At 35.9% G+C, this 15,042-nt stretch overlaps 1 protein-coding gene across 2 annotated transcripts; it reads right to left on the reverse strand.

Moving 5' to 3' along the window:
- Positions 1 to 9,132: 9,132 nt before the first annotated feature.
- On the reverse strand, positions 9,133 to 12,525 carry LOC149203077 (uncharacterized). 2 transcript variants are annotated; one of them, XM_089400099.1, is made up of 6 exons: positions 12,065 to 12,497; positions 11,867 to 11,957; positions 11,593 to 11,653; positions 10,623 to 11,235; positions 10,374 to 10,470; positions 9,133 to 9,470 (listed from the first exon to the last, which is right to left on the reverse strand). In XM_089400099.1, exons 4-6 carry the CDS (start codon positions 10,874 to 10,876, stop codon positions 9,360 to 9,362), a joined length of 462 nt encoding a protein of 153 aa, XP_089256225.1. In that variant the 5' UTR covers positions 10,877 to 11,235; positions 11,593 to 11,653; positions 11,867 to 11,957; positions 12,065 to 12,497; the 3' UTR covers positions 9,133 to 9,359. The 2 variants fall into 2 exon arrangements, with proteins under 2 accessions (XP_089256225.1, XP_089256226.1); XM_089400100.1 differs by lacking the exons at positions 9,133 to 9,470; positions 10,374 to 10,470; positions 10,623 to 11,235 and having other exon boundaries at positions 11,319 to 11,653; positions 12,065 to 12,525.
- Positions 12,526 to 15,042: the final 2,517 nt, after the last annotated feature.

Here is a 15,042-nt window from a genome sequence, read left to right on the forward strand (position 1 = left end):
AGTTCCATGATAACAATAACCAAAAGAAAAAAAATTACTTTGGATATTGAAATTTGTAAACTACATGTAAATGACATATGGTTGTGAGACTTAGTTAGTTACAAGTATCCCTATTGATAAAGTCTTAACTTAGACCTAGGTGATAAGGGAGAAGAACATGATATATTAAATACAAAAAAAAATTCCTTGACAAATTTAAAGGGGGCATTGTTAGGTAAATATGACCTAGAGAAATAGTCAAGATTGTTAGGGTAACAATAATGGTTTCTGGCACTAGCTATTACATGTCATAAAGCTTTAAAAGTCTTAGAATTTCACATTGTAATGTGTCATATTTGAACACTTTACTATGACTAAGGTGTTGATTAGTTTGGACATATTGGAAAACAATAAAGATATATTTAAATATTTTTTTTGTAAATTAAAATTTCCTGGACTAAATAAATAATAATTTATTTGTATATTTACGTATATGGTTCATTTGTGTGTTTCTTTATAGTTATTACTCTTCTCACTTCAATTTAATTATTAACCACTTGATTTTGCTCAAGCTTCTCATCAATAAAAACTCTTCCTAAAATATCTAATCTTACTTCAAACGATAAACTTAAAAAAAGGATGGCTGCGAAGCAGCTAGTCCCTGCACATAGTTCTATCTAGCCGCCTTTGAATTCGTATAGCAGCACTATATGCCGACAGTTTCCGAACTAGATCAGGAGATTCAGAGTTGATGTTTGAACGCAAATAAGCATCTTGGCTTTCTTTAGGCTTCTTTAAGAAGTGCTAGCAAGAGCTAAGAGCAAAATGCAGCTTCTGTATACCAGAAGTTTTAAACAAGAAAGAAAAGACAATCTGAGGATAAAAAGGCATGTTTGCAAGGCTAGCAAGAGCTAAGAGCAAAATGCAGCTTCTGTATACCAGAAGTTTTGAACAGGAAAGAAAAGACAATCTGAGGATAAAAAGGCATGTTTGCAAGGCAGAAGAAATGTATTCCTGCAAATAGGCTCGTTTCAATTTAATTTAAACTTGCTAACATTTGACACTAATTTCACTATTTACAAGATTTCTCCCCAGTAAGAAACTCTTCATGCTATAGCAGGAGATATAATTCACCAGTTTCAGTAATACATAAATCACACAATTGCAATATATATAGTCACATGAACAAGTTTCAGTAATACATAAACACGATTCAAGATACACCAGTTTATGTTGCTAGCCCAAAATGACACAAAATGACACAACTGCAATAGAAATAGTGACATGAGAATACAAGACAAGAACGAATGCTAAGAATTAGGACATTAGTGCCGCAGTCGAGCAGAGACGATAGAAGCATAAAAAATGCGAGTTGCAGCACCATGGCGGACCCAAATGCATATTTGAAGCATCCGTCGTACACCTGTAACAGATAAGGAAGCGGGGAAATAAGACATGTGAAGAATACAAGACAAGCACGAATGCTAACAATTAGGACATTAGTGCCGCAGTCGAGCAGAGACGATAGAAGCATAAAAATGCGAGTTGCAGCACGATGGCGGACCCGAATGCATATTTGAAGCATCCGTCGTACACCTGTAACAGAGAAGGAAGCGGGGAAATAAGACAATGCGTAAGATGATGCAAAAGAGATGTTATTGTTTTTTTGGTTTCTTTTTTCTTTGTCTTTCGACTTTTACGATGTCAATAATCAGAAGAGTCATGAGAATAAGTGCTAAGAGAAACAATGCTGTGAGTTCAGTAAGTTGGCTTATGCTAATGGATTCCATGTTATGTGAAGTGGGGAGGTGTATGTGAATATCCAGGTGCAGAAGAGGCCAATTTATACAAAAGTTCAACGTGTTTGTAAGGTGGTTTTAAGTGTGAATGGAGCTAAAATACTTGAGGCTCGGATGGAGCAGGGCAGAATTTAATGGTCGGCATAAAACGAAAAGCTTACGTTAAGTGAGCAATCAGTGCAATTAAGTGGTCGATATGACATGGGGAGCAAATGGCATATCGAATGATGTATGTGGCGGCAGAAGTAAATGCGAAATTAGGTGATGTATCTGACGTCGGGCAATCTTGGTGGTAGATTGGGTCGGATAGGAAATCTATGTCAATATCTAGGTGCAGAAATCTTGAAGATAAGATTGGAGCAGGCCAGTATTTAATGATGGGCATAAAACGAAGACCTTACGTTAAGTGAGCGATCGGTGCAATTAGGTGATCGATCTGACATTGGGAGCAAATGGCATATGGAATGATGGATGTGGCGGCAGTAGTAAATGCGAAATTAGGTGCCCCTACCTAGTCTTTATCATAGCTGTATAGCTCGTATGTTAAGTATGCGTATGCTGTCGTACATCTCCACCACCATTATAGGTGTAAGTATGCACTATGTGCTTTGAATAGGCAACCCCTGTTGACATCAAGGGATAATAAAAGTAACACAAAAGCTGGAAAAGACACAATGCTTGTGCAACAGCTTTCAACATGTAACTTCTTACCAAACAAATTGCCAGCTGGACTCCACACAACACGGTTGTCATACCTGTAGAGACCTTCTGTTTTCAACATTGCAAACGAAAGATTCTGCCGAAGACTCTATACCCTGATGTCTGTTGATTCCATGGAAGTGCCATCAACAATTTCGCATATACTAAAAGTACCAGCTGAGAGCTCCAGTGCTTCTTTACATAGTTTACTCCAGCACTTCTTAGATAGACGATCTGCCTGGGACAAAGTGGAGGGTTAAACAGGTATTGTTTATTCATTTCAAAAGTTGAATTGCTAAAAGCTAGCTGCCTTAAACTAGATCCAAGGAGTGCAGCCCCCCTCTGCACAATAAAACAGAAGAAAGTTAAGGTCATAGGCCTCTCAACCACTACAATAATTCAGGTTGCTAGCTTTGCATCTACTTATACTGACCTTGTTGCAAATCTATTTGTAGTAAGTTAATTTTTATTATCCTTTTATACATATGATATTTCTTTCTGGATAACATAAGATGTATTATTTCAAAAAAACAAAATGTCTCTTGTCAACCTAGAGTGGGAAGTACCTATCATTAAGAACAATTCAGTATGGGATTGAGTGTTTCCTGTTTTTCCTACAATGGTCCCTTTACCCTGCAGCTTGCATTTTTTAAACGATTCTTTGGAAGCCAATTCATTTTTATAGCATATGAGTCATACCCTGGGATATTATGAATGAGGATTTATAGTTTTAGGGACTTTTGAAACAGGCCCTGGTGATTCAGGGCATGTGCAAAAACAATGTAAAGCTGGAGACAGCGTGGTAAAGATTGTCTGCAAATTGACATATAATCCATTTTTAACACAAAAGCTTTGCTCCTAATGGTCACATACAATAATTTCAAGTTGCTCCTAACAGTAAGAGACAATAATTTCAATACAATAGCTACACAGAACATAAAACCTACGACTCATCATAGGCCTATATCTCTTAGCTAAAAGTGGTTCTATAGCATATGAGTCATACCCTGGGATATTATGAATGAGGATTTATAGTTTTAGGGACTTTTGAAACAGTGAGAGCTCCAGCTGCAGCTTGCATTTTTTAAACGATTCTTTGGAAGCCAATTCATTTTTATAGCATATGAGTCATACCCTGGGATATTATGAATGAGGATTTATAGTTTTAGGGACTTTTGAAACAGGCCCTGGTGATTCAGGGCATGTGCAAAAACAATGTAAAGCTGGAGACAGCGTGGTAAAGATTGTCTGCAAATTGACATATAATCCATTTTTAACACAAAAGCTTTGCTCCTAATGGTCACATACAATAATTTCAAGTTGCTCCTAACAGTAAGAGACAATAATTTCAATACAATAGCTACACAGAACATAAAACCTACGACTCATCATAGGCCTATATCTCTTAGCTAAAAGTGGTTCTATAGCATATGAGTCATACCCTGGGATATTATGAATGAGGATTTATAGTTTTAGGGACTTTTGAAACAGTGAGAGCTCCAGTGCTTCTTTACATAGTTTACTCCAGCCACGACGAATACCGGTCTCACATGACATCTTATTCATTTCACAGGAGCAAGAAATGTTTTAGGAAACAAACATACATGCGCCACACCAGCTTATTTCTTGGGGCGTTTTCATTTCATCAGGGCTTTTTCATTTCATCACAGAAAGCTGAAATAGAGACATTCTAATATATGTGCTGACTCAGAGAAGGCATCCCTGGTGACTAAATGTGGAAGAAAGCACCAAATAGCTTCCGGAAGCAGCAAATACGTAGACTGATTTTATTTCAAACTCAAATTGTATACTAAAATTATATTCATTAAGTGGAAAAATTTGAAAAGCGTTTTACAAGTGGCATGGGAGCAAGAGAGGAGACATTCCCCATCAAGTCTCCAGTCTATTACGCACTACAAAGTAGAGGAAAACACATATCAATATATAGTCAATGGCATAAAACAATGAGAGCATAATCATGATGACAAAGCTCCAGTGCTTCTTTACATAGTTTACTCCAGCACTTCTTAGATAGACGATCTGCCTGGGACAAACTGGAGGGTTAAATAGGTATTGTTTATTCATTTCAAAAGTTGAATTGCTAAAAGCTAGCTGCCTTAAACTAGATCCAAGGAGTGCAGCCCCCCTCTGCACAATAAAACAGAAGAAAGTTAAGGTCATAGGCCTCTCAACCACTACAATAATTCAGGTTGCTAGCTTTGCATCTACTTATACTGACCTTGTTGCAAATCTATTTGTAGTAAGTTAATTTTTATTATCCTTTTATACATATGATATTTCTTTCTGGATAACATAAGATGTATTATTTCAAAAAAACAAAATGTCTCTTGTCAACCTAGAGTGGGAAGTACCTATCATTAAGAACAATTCAGTATGGGATTGAGTGTTTCCTGTTTTTCCTACAATGGTCCCTTTACCCTGCAGCTTGCATTTTTTAAACGATTCTTTGGAAGCCAATTCATTTTTATAGCATATGAGTCATACCCTGGGATATTATGAATGAGGATTTATAGTTTTAGGGACTTTTGAAACAGGCCGTGGTGATTCAGGGCATGTGCAAAAACAATGTAAAGCTGGAGACAGCGTGGTAAAGATTGTCTGCAAATTGACATATAATCCATTTTTAACACAAAAGCTTTGCTCCTAATGGTCACATACAATAATTTCAAGTTGCTCCTAACAGTAAGAGACAATAATTTCAATACAATAGCTACACAGAACATAAAACCTACGACTCATCATAGGCCTATATCTCTTAGCTAAAAGTGGTTCTATAGCATATGAGTCATACCCTGGGATATTATGAATGAGGATTTATAGTTTTAGGGACTTTTGAAACAGTGAGAGCTCCAGTGCTTCTTTACATAGTTTACTCCAGCCACGACGAATACCGGTCTCACATGACATCTTATTCATTTCACAGGAGCAAGAAATGTTTTAGGAAACAAACATACATGCGCCACACCAGCTTATTTCTTGGGGCTTTTTCATTTCATCAGGGCTTTTTCATTTCATCACAGAAAGCTGAAATAGAGACATTCTAATATATGTGCTGACTCAGAGAAGGCATCCCTGGTGACTAAATGCGGAAGAAAGCACCAAATAGCTTCCGGAAGCAGCAAATACGTAGACTGATTTTATTTCAAACTCAAATTGTATACTAAAATTATATTCATTAAGTGGAAAAATTTGAAAAGCGTTTTACAAGTGGCATGGGAGCAAGAGAGGAGACATTCCCCATCAAGTCTCCAGTCTATTACGCACTACAAAGTAGAGGAAAACACATATCAATATATAGTCAATGGCATAAAACAATGAGAGCATAATCATGATGACAAAGCTCCAGTGCTTCTTTACATAGTTTACTCCAGCACTTCTTAGATAGACGATCTGCCTGGGACAAACTGGAGGGTTAAATAGGTATTGTTTATTCATTTCAAAAGTTGAATTGCTAAAAGCTAGCTGCCTTAAACTAGATCCAAGGAGTGTAGCCCCCCTCTGCACAATAAAACAGAAGAAAGTTAAGGTCATAGGCCTCTCAACCACTACAATAATTCAGGTTGCTAGCTTTGCATCTACTTATACTGACCTTGTTGCAAATCTATTTGTAGTAAGTTAATTTTTATTATCCTTTTATACATATGATATTTCTTTCTGGATAACATAAGATGTATTATTTCAAAAAAACAAAATGTCTCTTGTCAACCTAGAGTGGGAAGTACCTATCATTAAGAACAATTCAGTATGGGATTGAGTGTTTCCTGTTTTTCCTACAATGGTCCCTTTACCCTGCAGCTTGCATTTTTTAAACGATTATTTGGAAGCCAATTCATTTTTATAGCATATGAGTCATACCCTGGGATATTATGAATGAGGATTTATAGTTTTAGGGACTTTTGAAACAGGCCCTGGTGATTCAGGGCATGTGCAAAAACAATGTAAAGCTGGAGACAGCGTGGTAAAGATTGTCTGCAAATTGACATATAATCCATTTTTAACACAAAAGCTTTGCTCCTAATGGTCACATACAATAATTTCAAGTTGTTCCTAACAGTAAGAGACAATAATTTCAATACAATAGCTACACAGAACATAAAACCTACGACTCATCATAGGCCTATATCTCTTAGCTAAAAGTGGTTCTATAGCATATGAGTCATACCCTGGGATATTATGAATGAGGATTTATAGTTTTAGGGACTTTTGAAACAGTGAGAGCTCCAGTGCTTCTTTACATAGTTTACTCCAGCCACGACGAATACCGGTCTCACATGACATCTTATTCATTTCACAGGAGCAAGAAATGTTTTAGGAAACAAACATACATGCGCCACACCAGCTTATTTCTTGGGGCTTTTTCATTTCATCAGGGCTTTTTCATTTCATCACAGAAAGCTGAAATAGAGACATTCTAATATATGTGCTGACTCAGAGAAGGCATCCCTGGTGACTAAATGCGGAAGAAAGCACCAAATAGCTTCCGGAAGCAGCAAATGACTGATTTTATTTCAAACTCAAATTGTATACTAAAATTATATTCATTAAGTGAAAAAATTTGAAAAGCATTTTACAAGTGGCATGGGAGCAAGAGAGGAGACATTCCCCATCAAGTCTCCAGTCTATTACGCACTACAAAGTAGAGGAAAACACATATCAATATATAGTCAATGGCATAAAACAATGAGAGCATAATCATGATGACAAATCCAAGGCCTTGTAGGAATATATATGGCTCCAACCAGAACTGGGATCAGCATCCTCAGCCTTAGAGTTGCACAAACCTCTAACCACTCTTACTCTTTATCTTCCACTGTTTGGGAGATAGAAGGAAGGAAACTGGGATGACCTGGGAAATGTGGTATCACAGTGATTACTGTCACCAAAAACTAAAAAGAGACTTAAACAAGAATGCTAAGTTTTATTCATATGCTATAATTTTCAAGGCTATTTGAGCTCCTAATATTTTTGCACACAGTATGAGCACTCGGCTATGCTCTGAGAGAGAGAGGGGAACCAATCACCATACTGGCACACAGTCCATCTCAAGGAGAGGTGAAATTCTCAATCCAATCCATTTTCAATTAATGATAAAGACAACGACTAACCATCAAGAAAATGTTCAGTTTATCAACTTGCATTTTACATGGACAGCAACATGTGTTCTAGCAGCAAGGTTGTCAAGAATGCCAGATACTGGTTGGACGGAGCTAGTCAAAACCAAGCCCATCACTATTGAAATCGTGTGCTTGGATACACTACTGTGCTACCTATGTAACTGCATCAATTAGTACCTACTATATAAGTTCAGTTATGCCACACTTGCACCAAGTGATGCTACTGCTAAGAAATTTTATAGAAATAGCTTTCAGCTAAAATGAAAACTGGCATCTTTTACAGTTCTCTGTTTTTTGACAAAAGTACAATAAACCTTCCATATTGCATGGAAAAAGACGCGGTTGAAGCTTCCTAGAGAAATCACAAGTTATTGACTCAAGAGCTGTAGATCTAGCTCTCGTTTTATGATATCTCTATACCAACACTTCATCAAAACATTACCTATTGATAACAACATTGAAACCCTAAACCAAAGCTCAGAAACAAAGTGTTGAAAGAGTCAGACACCTCAGAGCATATGAAAGAATATTATTATAACTTCTGATCAGTGTTCACACAAAGAAGTATATAATGCTTCCCATAAAGATTTACCACACGGACAACCATCGGATTTGCAGATTTAAATATGAAACAAATTTAGCTGAGTTCTGTAAATCTTAGAGACAAAGCATAAAAATTATACACACAGGATCCTTAAATCAGAAGTCAAACCACAGCAGTTATCACACTAGAATATGACATAACACACACCACTCAGCAGATTAGCAAACCACTCAAATAGATAAAGAAACAAGAGCCAGATTGTCTTTTCATAACCACTGCTTTCACAAGTGACATATTAAATGAAAGGCGAAAGGTTCCATTTTCAACCGAACAAGCGCCCAAGCCAATATTTCCTTCGAAATTTAGAGATGACAGAACAAACAAAGACGAAGAGAAGCCCCATATAGCAAACCCAATTCAGAGCACTAGTCCATTGTCTGTCTTGGACACTAGCTCTAGCTCATGGAAAACCCCCAGCTTTAGCCCAGAAACTCCAATGCCAGGGTGCGCACGAAGCAAAAGGTTAAGAGCCCCTGCTTGTGTAAATTGAAAGCATCATAAAGTTAACGATTGATTGTGTAGGCATTTTGTTGAAGGAATCTTCATAAATGTATGGTTTTAGAGATTAACTTTCCTTCATGCAATAGTCAATGTTTACCAAAAGACACGAGTATGAATTAAGATCACTGTCTCAAAAGAGTGAGTGAATGTACAAGCTCTGTGAATCAAACAACAGAAGTTGAATATGCAAGTTTTGTAAATTAGGCAACCACAAAAATTAAATATGCATACTCTGTTTCACATCAATACAACAGGAATCAAATAATATTATCACAGTGTTTGCATTAAAGTTACATCCAACTAATGGTTCCAAATCTCTTTTTCATTTCATCACAGAAAGCTGAAATAGAGACATTCTAATATATATGCTGACTCAGAGAAGGCATCCCTGGTGACTAAATGCGGAAGAAAGCACCAAATAGCTTCCGGAAGCAGCAAATACGTAGACTGATTTTATTTCAAACTCAAATTGTATACTAAAATTATATTCATTAAGTGGAAAAATTTGAAAAGCGTTTTACAAGTGGCATGGGAGCAAGAGAGGAGACATTCCCCATCAAGTCTCCAGTCTATTACACACTACAAAGTAGAGGAAAACACATATCAATATATAGTCAATGGCATAAAACAATGAGAGCATAATCATGATGACAAATCCAAGGCCTTGTAGGAATATATATGGCTCCAACCAGAACTGGGATCAGCATCCTCAGCGAGGAGACATTCCCCATCAAGTCTCCAGTCTATTACGCACTACAAAGTAGAGGAAAACACATATCAATATATAGTCAATGGCATAAAACAATGAGAGAATAATCATGATGACAAATCCAAGGCCTTGTAGGAATATATATGGCTCCAACCAGAACTGGGATCAGCATCCTCAGCCTTAGAGTTGCACAAACCTCTAACCACTCTTACTCTTTATCTTCCACTATTTGGGAGATAGAAGGAAGGAAACTGGGATGACCTGGGAAATGTGGTATCACAGTGATTACTGTCACCAAAAACTAAAAAGAGACTTAAACAAGAATGCTAAGTTTTATTCATATGCTATAATTTTCAAGGCTATTTGAGCTCCTAATATTTTTGCACACAGTCCACCTCAAGGAGAGGTGAAATTCTCAATCCAATCCATTTTCAATTAATGATAAAGACAACGACTAACCATCAAGAAAATGTTCAGTTTATCAACTTGCATTTTACATGGATAGCAACATGTGTTCTAGCAGCAAGGTTGTCAAGAATGCCAGATACTGGTTGGAGGGAGCTAATCAAAACCAGGCCCATCACTATTGAAATCGTGTGCTTGGATACACTACTGTGCTACCTATGTAACTGCATCAATTAGTACCTACTATATAAGTTCAGTTATGCCACACTTGCACCAAGTGATGCTACTGCTAAGAAATTTTATAAAAATAGCTTTCAGCTAAAATGAAAACTGGCATCCTTTACAGTTCTCTGTTTTTTGACAAAAGTACAATAAACCTTCCATATTGCATGGAAAAAGACGCGGCTGATAGGAGGTCAAATTCGTTATACATAAGCTATAAACAATGATCTGCTCAGTTTCTTAGGATCCGTAACATATGAAACGCCTCAGCATTTTAATCGCACACAAGCAAGTGTTCATGTAACCTTATTTGGGCATACCTTGTCTGCAGGAACATCATCATAAACATTTACTGAGCCAGAATAGAAAATTGTCAGCTGTGCGCCTGCTGGCTTTTCAGAAACACTGGCAACAGCCCTTCAAAACCAAAAATGCCCACAGATTTGTCAATCCACAATGAAGCTAAAGATAATTGGCATTCTGCATGAACCATACAGAGAGTAAGATAATATATTTACAAACCTTAAACTAAAATCACAACTTAACATCAGCATTGACAATCATATTACCCTGGTATAGTGGTTCTGGTGGAGGCTCCAACAACAGGCAAGAAGGAATGTTGTCGAGCTAAGGTTGTCCAGCTAAGGGCATTCCTTGAAACTGTCTCACCAAAGTAGTTGTTATTATATTTAAACATAAATTGAAGTTCATTAAAATTATTAGTAAAGTGAATATGCCGGTTAGAAAAATGAATACGACAGGCTCCCAAATGTTGCATGCGCAAAGAAACGTGGCCACATGTTAGCAACGTAAAGTAAAACATTCCGTATCACCGCCAAAGTATCGCTGCAGCTACCAGAGAAAGGAATTTCCACGACCCGAATACACGTTCATTCAGAAACTCTCTTTCAGCAATCTAACATCTTCTTCGCTGTCGATCATCCCGTTTATGAAATCGGTGTATCGTGTGAAAACCAGCGCACCCGGAGCCGCAGAAGATTCAAATGCCACCAGATTTCTCAAGATTAGGCAGTCTTCTCATCAAAGTATTGTGGTGAGGTCGCCGTCCGTAGCAACGAATTTGACTCCCGCAGAGGATAAAGCGGCCACGGATGGAACAGCTAGTTCGTCTCGTCAAAACTCCAACCCATATAAATCTCCCTGCTTGTGAATTGTCATTACCTAAATAATCACAGTGAATTAGAATGTCTGTTAGAGATAAATATGATGCCACACAATAAGATGCAAAGGGAGCATGATTCAAATGAAATATCAAATCATGTAACAACAGTATATATATATCGTACATAAAAATAGAGTATATTTTGATGTTCAAATAGAATAATGAAAATCACTAACAGATATCCTGAGTGATTATTGAAATTCTCAGTCCATATTTATGTTTTAGAATATTTCAATTAGATGTAGTATCTGCTGCTTCATATCAGGCATAAAGACCAACAAGTATAAGATGAATCAAAGCACAAAGGTGGCACGAGGTAATAAAAATCAATGAGCCTGTTCTTTCTTGGGCTTCACCACAACAACAGGGCACTGTGCATGGTGAACGCAATAGTCACTCACACTGCCAAGAACCACCCTGCAGATTCCAATATCATCTGCTTAAACAATATTGCAAAATAGAAACGCAATAGAAACCTGAAAATAGAACTAACAGTTTCACAAAATAAAACCCTAATAGTAAACTGAAAAGAGAAATGCCAGTTTTTCAAAACAGCAATGGCATGAATCATTCTGAATCATGCATATCAGTAACAATGCTTAATTTGCAGATGCAGCACTAATACAGCACCTCAAGCACATTCTGGAGAAAGCTGCTCCCGCGCCCTCACAGAGCCGCCCGCGCTCTGTAATCGTCACCGCTATAAAACCCTAATAGTAAACTGAAAAGAGAAATGCCAGTTTTTCAAAACAGCAATGGCATGAATCATTCTGAATCATGCATATCAGTAACAATGCTTAATTTGCAGATGCAGCGCTAATACAGCACCTCAAGCACATTCTGGAGAAAGCTGCTCCCGCGCCCTCACAGAGCCGCCCGCGCTCTGTAATCGTCACCGCTGCAAACAGAGCCGATCCACAGGTTTCTTCACTATTTCCACTGCTGAGCTCGCATTGTCGAGCCGCTCTTTCTGAACCAAAACCTTGAACAGCGATGCAGCTGTTAATACCCTGCAACAACACCTGGACAACATGCAACCTTAGCATATACCTTACCAAATAACGAAACCTGTTTACCAAATAGCGAATTAATGCTAGCATTAACGCTAACGGTTGACGGTCAGGGATAATGAAACTGGCCACAATTTGCAACTTAACCTATGTTCGGGCCTCTTCCGCCTCGGGAAGAGGCCAAATAAGATGGAAAAGGTTAAAGCCGAATCCCACCTTGGTTATTTGCACATAACACCGCACATAACACCTCACAGAACTTTGTTATAAGCGCATAACAGACAGGGAAAGCACCACCGAACTAATGCTAAGTCCACATGAAACGATTACAATAGTCCCTGCCGGATGCCAGATGGCAGGGACTAAAAAAGGAAAATGAATCTCATGTGAATTCTCAAAAACGATAAACTTGAAAAAAGAAACTGAATCTCATGTGAATTCTCAAAAAGATTAAGCAAGCCAACCAGCCAACCATATCTAAATAAATGAATCTAATTATTTGAGAATGATCACCCTGCTAAAAACAGGAAAAGAAGATGGATCTATTGAGAAGAATAAGGACAAAAAGAGCTGCACACGTATAAAAACAAAGGATGTGGAAAATTAAGTGGGTATCTTTTTTAAACTTTTGGTTATTACTTTATGCTAAAAGCATGTCATTGAATTTAAGTGGCTAAAATTGTTATGAAATTACGTTAAAAAGATGTAGTTTTTTTAATTGTTAGAATATTTTGCTTTCTCTATCGATTTTTTTTTTCAAATCTGGTTGAAATTTTGTAATTTTAAGTATTAGTTATGTAATTTGCACATATCTAAATTTTAATGAGATATATATATTTTTTTAACTTTTGGTTATTATTTCACGTTGAAAATATGTTACTGACTTAAGTATGGAGAAAAATGTTATGATATTATATAAAAAAATAAAATTAATAATTTAATTGTTAAAAAATTTTTGGGGTTTCTTTTTTCAATTTTGGCTGAGATTTTAGAATCTTAAGTTTCAATTGTGTAATCTAATTTTAAGTTTCAATTGAATCCATTCAAAAATACATTTTAAACAATTCATGATTTGGCCAAAAATTGTATCATCCCATTTTGGAAGAAAATATATATATATGTATATATATATATATATATATATATATATATATATATATATTATAGTAAATATGTTTTTTTACTAAACTAATACCAAATTACATAATATCAATATCATTTTACGTTGTTCTACCATATTGAAACCAGATCTATGACAAAATTTAATACCTTTTATCCCAAACATCCATATACTAACCACATATATATAAAATCTATTAACCACAACTTCATTATGCCGCAGTATTGGTAAATTCCAAGTGAAGTAGAAAAATTATAAGTTTAACTAAAATCATCAAGATGACATGAAAGTAATAATAGTGTCATAAATGGATGGATTAATTGAAGGTACAAGATTTAGTTTTTTGCGTGGTTTCTCTTCAATGCTTGCTATTCCTTCATGTTCTTTCACATCCGATACGGTCTCTTCTTTTTTTTTTTAAATTTTAATAAGTTCAGGTCTCTCCTCCTTCAATAAGTGATAGTTCCACCTTGCTGAAAGATGAAGGCTAATGTCACTGCATTCCGAGTTGGCCACAAAGTTCATTACCTTATTTCCTGTTCTCCCATGTCCTATTCTCCCATGTGAGAGGGAATACTGAGTGGAATCATATGGATTAGATGGTTAGTATGTGATATATTTTTCCAATCTTAAACTGTGGCAATTTTTTTCTGGATCAATTTCCTTACTCTTAAGATGACCAATAGAAAATCACCCTCCATAATCATCCTAGAGAAGCCTTGCAATAATGCAATAATATGGCCAATCTCTAGAGCTACAAATTCAATTTTATTTTTACTTGAATATCCGGTACAAACTACAGATAGAAACACTTATTTCCCATAGTTGTCACGGAATATTCCTCACTTGTTTCCCATAGTTGTCACAGAAGATTCCTCCAAAGACCAACAAAACCTACATTTCCTTTTAATTCTCTGTTAAAATTAAGTTTAAGGAATCCAAGGGCGGGATGGCTCCAAAAGGCTAAAGGGCTAGAATATGGGCTTCTTGGAGGAAAATGATTGATAGAAGGAGATATAAATAATTAGATATTATGCAAAATTGTGGCATCCAAACTTTCAAATTCATAATCTAATAATGACCAAGAGTGGTGTATTACTATTTCACGAACACTATAATTATTTTTCCCAAATTACATCCTTTTCTAATGATTAGTTATTAAAGATGTGGTTGATCCTCTCCTTCCATATGTTTCATAGTTTAAAAAGAAAAAATATAAGATAGACAATTATTTTTCCCATATTACATCATTATCTGATGATTAGTTATTAAAAATGTGATTGATCCTCTCCTTCCATATGTTTCATAGTTTAAAAAAAAAGAAGAAGATAAAGATAGAATTTGACCCACTTATGTGTACAAATTAAAAAAATAATTTAATATAAAACTTCAACCAATATATTAAAAAAAAAAAAAAAAACATTTAATTACTAAAAAATAACCAATCCTAAAATTTTTAAATGAAAATACTTCTAATTTTATTCATTAAAAAAATGTTTTCATAGGTTAAACAAATGTTTTCATACAATGACTGTTTAAAATAAATAATGAATCACTGAAATTACTTTTAAAGTAAAATTCAGTGCTATTTTTTTAACTATAACAAAAATGTATTATTAGTTTTTTTTATATAATTACAGTTTTAAATTACTTATATTTTTTTTAAAATATTATTA

The sequence above is a fragment of the Pinus tabuliformis genome, chromosome 2_1, assembly GCF_031772625.1.
Source record: "Pinus tabuliformis cultivar Carrire ecotype Pingquan chromosome 2_1, CPIR1, whole genome shotgun sequence".
In the NCBI taxonomy this organism is placed as follows: domain Eukaryota; kingdom Viridiplantae; phylum Streptophyta; class Pinopsida; order Pinales; family Pinaceae; genus Pinus; species Pinus tabuliformis.

What these genes read in the sequence shown, in the direction of transcription:
- LOC149203077 (XM_089400099.1), bottom strand. Translation starts at nt 10,876, where the DNA reads ATGTTTTACTTTACGTTGCTAACATGTGGCCACGTTTCTTTGCGCATG. An exon ending in ACCAGAACCACTATACCAGG is followed by an intron (nt 10,471 to 10,622) that starts GTAATATGATTG and finishes TTGGTTTTGAAG; the next exon opens with GGCTGTTGCCAGTGTTTCTG. An exon ending in ATGATGTTCCTGCAGACAAG is followed by an intron (nt 9,471 to 10,373) that starts GTATGCCCAAAT and finishes TCTACTTTGTAG; the next exon opens with TGCGTAATAGACTGGAGACT.